Consider the following 9028-nt stretch of genomic DNA (forward strand, 5'->3'; position numbering starts at 1 on the left):
TTTAGAAAATAGCACAAAGTAAATACGTGCGCTGATTGGTTAAAAATTGTGTTTCTATAACTCGATGGAGACACAGACAGTTGTCGTAGACACGGCAATCAATATTCACGGCGCTAAAATAAGCAATGCAAAAATAACAACTAATAATTGTGCCAAATTTTAATGTCACAGCTGACAAAAACCAGGTTAAGACTAAACAAATATTTGCAAATTTTAAAACAAGCGAGTAAGATGTTTACAGAGCCCGCTACTCATTCAAAAATAGTCTGTGAAAGAAATTATCGAAGCGGCTGACCTTTCAAAGAAGTATATGAATTGGCGCAACTTCACTCCATTCTAGGCTTTGCAGCACTTCAGAAGTATTCACAGCTCCTCAACTGGACAAGATATTCGTCCAGAATGCCGAGTCAAACTTCTTTTAACAGAAAAATAATTCACTTTCACCTCCAAGGTTCGAGTCGCTCGATCGTCGGTCGTCAAACCATTCGGTTAGTTCGATGAACCGAAATAAAACCACAATTCTTGACTCCTTCCAGTGCTGGACTTCAGTTAAACCATCGACTTAGTTATTTCTCATAATTACGTTAACTTTGGGGCCTGTTTTCTTTGTTTGTTTGGCCAAACAACGGTGAATTTTAGCCTTGAAGCAAATGTTGAACAGTTGATTTATTTCTGTTCATCGACTCCCGTACTATGATTGGTTGATTACTGTTGATGACGTAAAACCGCGAGGTGAAGAGAATCTACGTTTTAATGTTAAATAAAGCGCTAAATATTACTTTGTTGTGCGTTATTTTCTTTGTGCTGTTTTCTAAAAGAAATAGAAAACATGTTTTCCGTGTTTCTATCGAGTTATAGAAACACTTGTGAAAGTTTGGGAGAACTCGAAAAAGCTGTGGAAACACTCGTCTATCGACTCGTGTTCCCACAGCATTTCTCGTTCTCCCAAACTTCCACTCGTGTTTCTATTTAACAATTAGACTACGAGCCCAAGTTTTCTATGAGCAAATAGTCAACGAGGCGCAGCCGAGTTGACTATCGCTCATAGAAAACGAGGGCGAGTAGTCTAATTGTTTTAGTAGAAACTCTAAAGGATTGAAGTCCAAACCTACAATATTGTGCACTTTGACGACAAAAATCAAGAAAATTTACCGCTTAAGAGCTACGCGAGCGCGCGACTGTTTTCTATCGGCGAATAGAAATCAGTGGGAGAACCAATCAGATTCGCGGATTTCCAATAGAACACAGCTGAGTTTCTACTAAAACTCGATAGAAACACGGAACATGTTTTCTATTTCTTAAATAGTGCTGATAGCTGTAAAAGAAGTTGTCATATGCATTATATTCTAAGAGGTGTATGAAGCTCATTTTACCCTTACTGCAATCAGTGGCGATAACCGTAGAAAGGAACAGACTTGTATTCAGTCATTTGTATTAAATATTCACACAGTACTCTTTTTCACAGGTCATTCACACAAGCGTAACAAAATAAGGCAGAAAATATAAGAGTCCCCCTGCAGAGCACATGGAGTTGTGGTGGTGTGAGGGTGGTCGGGGGAGGTGTCCAGTTTTCCGCAGTAAGTAAATGAGTGCACTATGCATAACTATTAGCATTATTGAGTGCTTGATTGAGAATTTAAAGGCGTTGCGTGACAATCCGAATAACGCAAGCTTAATCAAACCAAATGGATTTGGCTTTATGTGACACGAGTCACAAAAATGTTGTAACAGGTTATCAATTGTTACGGTAGAAACGTTGCGTGACGGACCAGAAAAACCATGCGCGCTTGCACTGTGTTACATACCTGAGGGTGTTCCTCGGTCAGGTGGCAGTCTGTCTTCTTGACATTGTCCCAATCCAGAGAAAGTCTCTTGTCTTTACACACGATATCAAACTCTTTATAGAGGGAATCGTAGTTCATCATGACGTCGTGAGTATGGACGAATGCCACATCTCCCGCCCCATCGCGAAGGCACTCAAGCGTCCCTGTAAAGCCATAGTAAGGTTCCTTGTCTGAAAGGGTCTCGCAGAAATCATCATCTTCCGGCCCTTGATGAATTAAACAAGAGTAAAAATAGAATGACAAGCACGGTCTAAAGGTCAGTTGTCAAAATTTATTTGATCCACGCCCACGTTTGGATGAGGCATTTCGTATCAGCTTCACACTCGCGAGGGAGCGCGTGATATTCCGCGCGGGAAAGCAACGTTTTTGACCTGGAACTCGAGTCTCCAGCCGCGAGATTATTTGATGAATCAAACAAAGGAAACTTGTCTTACGAACACAATCACTAACAATCCACTGAGACAACAATATATCAATTTGCCACTAAATGAAGTACGTGCCTCAAAAATTGATTTGACCCTCTGAGCTTTGTTGTCGCATTGCTAAGCAAATTAAGTTTGTATTGAAATTTCCATCAAAAAAGGAGAGTATTTTGTTTTGAAGTACATTATCTTGTTTTCGCTGGGTTTTTGGTTTACTTTTGCGAATACAAATTATACATTTAGAATTACGTGATTGGTTTTGGTCAGGTAAAAGCGTGGGTGGGGACAGGGGGGTCTGAACCTCCCGCCTCCCGTATCTCTTACTCCCGCTTCTCGTACCTTTTACTCCCGCTTCCCGCCCCTTTCCGTAGTGGTGCCCTCATCTTTGTCCCATATCTATTGCGAAATGTAATGAAATGTTGTGAAATTTTACTTGTTTTCTCCCGCCTCCCACCCCTTTTCTCCCGGTCTCCCGCCCCATGTCCCCCTCCACAAAAGCTTTTTTCGTTTTTATTCATGCGTTTGTCATCGAAACTTATAATCTGGCTTGTAAGAGTGACCCGAAACTATTTAAAGAACCTTGTAGCATCACCTGACAGAACAAGCACATTCAGGTTCTTGGAAGTTTGCTATTTTTGGCTACACTTTATAAATCATACTTGTATTATCATTTTGAGGAGAGCTTATGATTAAGTAAATTCTGTTGTTCTAAGATCTTATGATCAATATGAGAATTTGTCTTAAGTAAATTCTGTTATTCTAAGATAGCATGGCCGGTGTAATGTTCAAGTAGGGGGTTACGTATTGTCGACACAACGCACGACAATCTGCAAAGAATTTTTTTGTTTTTAAATAATGACATAGCAACGTTAACTCAAAGTGAAGTTAGCAATAGAGGGAATAAAGTTTCCAGCCAAACAAGCAATTCACTTAATATTTAGCTCCAGGTTGATGACGTCTCATAATTAATTGTGACAGCTCTCTCTTAAAAATGCACGAAAAACTTCTGCCCTGTGTACAGTTAGTTCAGACTCACGTCGTTTTTTAATTGATCGAAAATTTTAAAACACACGCTGTTATAACACCGTTTCCCAATTGATTAAAGTGCCCGAAAAACTTCTGCTCAGAGTCAAGTCGATTTTTTTAATTGGTCGGAAAATTGCAACATGACAAGATTTGAAATTGCGACTGAAGACATGTACACCTACCCTAACAAGGGCCCCCTAACAAGGCCTCAGTGAACTGTTTTTGAGTCTAATGCTTGCGTGCGCTTTGCGCATGCGCATTAGACTCTTTGTTATATGAAAAAAGCTGTTAGCAATCCCAAGGGAATGGTTCGGGATCGATAATCGTTCGCTGTAATGTAGAAAACAATGATCAGCTGCAAGAACGGACTCCGTACGGACACGCACGATTAGTTTCAATTAAAAACAGCCAATCAGCGACACGTGTTCCCACGCATAATTAAAAGTTCTTTCTCAAGTCACGATTATTCAACACTTGAACAGGACGAAATAATTTTCCAGTTAAGACATTTGTAAGCTTTTTGTGAAAATAAATCTTCGTTTTCAGTTTAGTTAAGCACTTGTGTTTTCGTCTTGCTTAAAAAGCAAGACGTCTTTGAGAAAAAATATTTCGACGGCGACTCGCGTTTATTTACACAATGCGACCAAATATTTATTTTGTTTTAAAAAATAGAAAACTTTACCTCGGTTTTTGTATTTAAGTCATTCGAATTTTGACCAATTTTTTCTTTACAGTGCAAACAAAAACCTTCAAAAATAAAAGATGTACATGGATAAATGTAAATCAAGTTACGCGACTAAATCAAAATGCGTTTGTTTGGCCGCTTTGCAGTATTACACTGTCCCGGCCTTTGCCATACACTGAAATCGAATTTCATGCTTTTACGACTCTCAGAGATCTTAAGTTCTTCTTACAGCTAGAAAAATCATAAAATGGTTACATTGATATGGAAGTGATGATTCGCGAAATTTGTACATCATGATAAACAGTCTTCGCTCCTGTGTATGGTAGCTCGATAATAATTGCCTAGTTTCCAGCGTTCAAAAGGTCATCATTATATTGACGTGAGCATTTACACCCGTTTTTAGGAAAATCTGTCACTAAGTGCTTACAGTACAATGGAGTAACAGTCACTATTTCAAGTGCTTTTATTGCAAAATCTGTTTCAAGAGTCATCATCAAAATGGTGAAAAATCTGAAAGAAAACGCTGTGAAGTTCTTCAACCCTTGTTGTAATGAACATGCTTTTTGTAAATCGTCACGCAATCTTGTCCAAATGTTTAATCGTTTCTGCTTTTACGGACAATACGGAAGAAGTAACATCAACTCCTGTTCATACTTTAAATTTTGTGAAGCATATAACATTTATGACTGTTTCGTTTTCATCCATAATCATCCACGATGCCCCTAGCTTGCTATAAGCATTTTAAATTAAACTCCCGAACACAAACCTCTAACCAATTTTAACCGGCTTACGAAAACCGCGCAATCTGTATCACTATGCCATACGGCATTAGACTCGTGTCACCCTTGGTGACCTATTTTTGTTTGAACGCAATTAAGATGTGAAAGCTTAGCTTGTATGACGCAGCTGGCTTAGTGAAAAGAAAGCTAAAGAGATAAGACTTTAAACGTGCGGGTAAGTAAATCCATTCAAGGATTACAAAGACAAATGGGCTCTTATGACCTAATGCTAAATGCTGATAGATTGAACATATCGTTTCGTGTTTTGTGGGGACGATTGCCAAGAAATTTAGTAAGCCCAAGACATTGTACCCAAACAGATAAACAACAATAGCTATCATGTACATCCAAATTTGAAATTTGAATATTTTTGACATTCAAACTCAAGCTCAAATTGTCTTTCTTTTCTTGCAATGTTCTAGCCAGAAAAAAAATTAACAAACAAACCAAAAAAAACCAAAAACAATAAACCTTGTTCAACTGACGTACCTTGACATAACTTGCACAGAGATTCTGGATTGGTCATGTTCGGGTTGTTCTTGTAATTCTGAACGCCAGGCACGCAGCTCTCTTTGAAGAACTCGCCCGCGCACTCGTACACGCTCCCTGCGCGCGGAATGACGCGCTTCTGGATGAGTGAGCAAATGGGGGCCTTGAAAGTGGTGTCCACGCCGGGGTGACATGATTTGCGCTGGTCCATGTCCTGAAAGCTGTTGACATCTCGCGATCGGTTGGTTTTCTTCACCAGTACAATACATAGGCGTACGAGGCGGGGGGGCGAGGGGGGCTGCAGCCCCCCCAGTGCCAAAATATTTCGGGCAAAACGCTAAGAATTCGGGCAACAACCCAGAGAAAAAATAGAAGATAAGCAGACAAATCTCAACATAACAATCAAAACTAATTATATCAACAGAAAAAGTATTGGAAATATACCGAACTTTGTGGTTTAAAAGTCCAAATTTCCCATTTATCTGCTTTCGTTTCCTCTCGCAAATTGCTATAATCATATTCAATTTTTCTTGCAAATTCTGCATAATTCAGCTGCAATCAGCCTTTCCACAGCCTTAACGTTTGCACGCGGTGGACCCAGTTTAAGACCTTGAAAAAAAAAGCTGCGATAATTATGGTTACAAATGTAATAAAGCTAATGCTTTTGACTCCAATGAGCTCATAACTTTCACCAATATGTTTCAACCCATTCATCCTTGAATGTTTTACACATTTTAAATAAATTCCAAGCTGGAGAAAAGCAATGTAAATTGCCTCCCAAAAATACTTTTATTTTTGCTGAACTAAAGTGAATAAATAAAATATTTCCGAAGACAAAGGATTCAGTTCATTGACATCTTCAGACAACGCCATGAGATTAATTAAGGAACTATCATTTCGTTTAAACAAGCAGGCAAGGTTTGTACACAGCTATTTTAACCCACGTTCTGTTATCCATTTCGTATGCCTGTTTATTTAGCTTTCAACCCATGCCATTTTTTTCGGGCAACAAGGTCTACGCCCCCCCAGGTCCGAAGGTGCCCGTACGCCTATGGTACAATAGAAAAGTGCTTGAAGCTTCCATCTGGCTCTTCATACATGGCAAACTTCGTGTCGTAGTCTGGAATATCTTGGTGATCTTCTTTTTCATACATGATAGGAATCAAGTCATGCATCTTCCCTGCCGTGTAGATATCCTCACCTTCGGCCGTCATGATGTCTGCGTGTCCCAGTCGAATTTCGTCCATGCACGATTTCTTACAAGACGCCATGACGCAGCTCCAACGCAATCGAGGGCTCACCATATAGTTGAATTCCGTGATCATTCTCTTGCACTTTTTCATCTCGCAAGGGTTTGTGACGCACCAACGAACATGCGGGGTATCTTCTTTGGGTCCATCTTGGCCTCTATGTGGGTTCATCCCTTCCCTGGGCATTTTCCATGGTTTCCTGTCCTGGGGACGAGTTTTCACTGTCCAATCTTCGAACTGCCATTTTATATCAGGTCGCTCTTCAGGTTTAGTGGGCCTCTGTTGACGCTTTTCCTTCCTTCCTGCTGTTGGAAAATAAAAGTTACAGGTTTAAATAATGTTAAACGGCAGATTACTGCAATTATTCCAGCAAGTCCACCATTTGAAGAACGGATTTTGTAATCCCATAAGGGAGCGTTGAAAGGCACTTTCCATGATGTTCAGTTGTGAGTGTTTTACAGCCAAGGCTGTAAAAGTGGACATAAACGGCGCCAAACAATAGAATTGAACCGAAATTATCTTTGAACAGAAATCGATTAAAGCCCACACCCTCGGGGATGGAAGCGGAATCATTGGACTTTGGATATTCGTGATTCCTGTCTTATTTTACCTCAATGATTCATGATTCATTAATGAATTTTATTCGATATTCATGATTCATTTTTCATTCTTTTCATCCAGCTTTCAAAATAACGTGTTACCCGTTTCTGTTGTTTTTCACTTACAAGCTGGTTGCGCATTCTGATTCCTTGCTAGCAGATGTTCCAAATGGAGACTCTTCTTGCACAGAATTATGCCGTAAAACCGATGTAAAATGTTCTCAGTCGTTAGATTTTTTTTTTGAATATTCTCTGTGGGTAACATACTTGATCACTGTAAAGTTAGTAAGGGATGAAGATGTGAAGCCAAGGGTACATTCGTGTTTCCATTGTTTCCTATAGGGGGGTCTGGGGGCATGCTCCCCCAGGAAATTTTGCAAATTAGATGCTTAGAAGTACGATTTCAGGCCACTTCTGGAATAAAGTTGTTAAGAATTTAGTAAAATGACCCATCAGTTTTATTTTTGTTACATTCTACATTCACAAGCCTCCAATATCGATGAAAGCATTTATTTGTTATTCATGATTCTTTTAGCCATCTCCATTATTCATGATTCCCAGATTTTAAACTCAATGATTCATGATTCCTATGAATTTAACAGCTATGACACACCCAAACCCTTGCTCTTGTTTGACATCAAACTCTCACACGCTCTTGACGATTCTTGTTGACGCGGGAGCGCTTTCGCATCGAATTTAAACCTGCTTCATTCTTTCTTGAAGATTCTTATTTCTCGTGCAACCCTCTAGCTTCCTTTAACTCAAGACGTTTCTCGTTTTGTTTGAGCCTGCTTATAATCTAAGGCATTGCCCAATACAGTCGAAGGTCTGGTGGGCATTTTACTTTTCGTGTGTTTTTTCTTCTCAGTAAATTCCACAACATAGCTTCATTGCATGCAATGCTCAAACGCATTTAAAAATTGAAAATGATTCACATTACATATTTGACATGAAGCTACATGAGGGAGGTCGAGTAAATGAATTGAAACAACTGTAATTATAACATTTATCTATCTATCACTAAGGCATTGCCCAATACAGTCGAAGGTCTGGTGGGCATTTTACTTTTCGTGTGTTTTTTCTTCTCAGTAAATTCCACAACATAGTTTCATTGCATGCAATGCTCAAACGCATTTAAAAATTGAAAATGATTCACATTACGTATTTGACTTGAGGGAGGTCGAGTAAATGAATTGAAACAACTGTAACTATAACATTTATCTATCTAACACTAAGGCATTGCCCAATACAGTCGAATGTCTGGTGGGCATTTTACTTTTCGTGTGTTTTTTCTTCTCAGTAAATTCCACAACATAGCTTCATTGCATGCAATGCTCAAACGCATTTAAAAATTGAAAATGATTCCCATTACGTATTTGACTTGAGGGAGGTCGAGTAAATGAATTGAAACAACTGTAACTATAACATTTATCTATCTAACACTAAGGCATTGCCCAATACAGTCGAATGTCTGGTGGGCATTTTACTTTTCGTGTGTTTTTTCTTCTCAGTAAATTCCACAACATAGCTTCATTGCATGCAATGCTCAAACGCATTTAAAAATTGAAAATGATTCCCATTACGTATTTGACATGAGGGCGGTCGAGTAAATGAATTGAAACAACTGTAACTATAACATTTATCTATCTATCACTTAATAAAATACCTTGTGGGAGTCCATCGGCCAAGGCGAACGCAAGCAACAGCAAAACTACGAGCGCTTTCATGGTGCACGATCTGCTCGCAAAAGAGCTGGTGAAAAGATCTGCCTTGGTAAACTGCAATTTATAGCCGTGGATACATCACCTGATCTATCATAAGGTCATTTACATGTTCATTGTTGTCTACGTTTTATCATCTGATCTGGATTAAACGGCAATTTCGTGCTATCTATTGTTCTGAATGTTTTCACACTGTGCTGGTAAAATGAATTT

At 39.1% G+C, this 9028-nt stretch overlaps 2 protein-coding genes across 2 annotated transcripts; both read right to left on the minus strand.

Moving 5' to 3' along the window:
• Positions 1 to 1805: 1805 nt before the first annotated feature.
• On the minus strand, positions 1806 to 5505 carry LOC144641237 (otolith matrix protein 1-like; the record flags this gene model as incomplete). The annotated part of the gene is made up of 2 exons (XM_078500271.1): positions 5246 to 5505; positions 1806 to 2050 (listed from the first exon to the last, which is right to left on the minus strand). Coding segments are annotated over exons 1-2 (456 nt in total), but the record flags the coding sequence as incomplete, so codon positions are not given.
• Positions 5501 to 8936, minus strand: LOC144641236 (transferrin-like). The gene is made up of 2 exons (XM_078500270.1): positions 8761 to 8936; positions 5501 to 6800 (listed from the first exon to the last, which is right to left on the minus strand). Exons 1-2 carry the CDS (start codon positions 8819 to 8821, stop codon positions 6295 to 6297), a joined length of 567 nt encoding a protein of 188 aa, XP_078356396.1. The 5' UTR covers positions 8822 to 8936; the 3' UTR covers positions 5501 to 6294.
• Between the last annotated feature and the right edge of the window lie 92 nt (positions 8937 to 9028).

Source organism: Oculina patagonica, unplaced genomic scaffold (assembly GCF_052425735.1).
Source record: "Oculina patagonica isolate OP01 unplaced genomic scaffold, crgOcupat unplaced777, whole genome shotgun sequence".
Lineage (NCBI taxonomy): Eukaryota > Metazoa > Cnidaria > Anthozoa > Scleractinia > Oculinidae > Oculina > Oculina patagonica.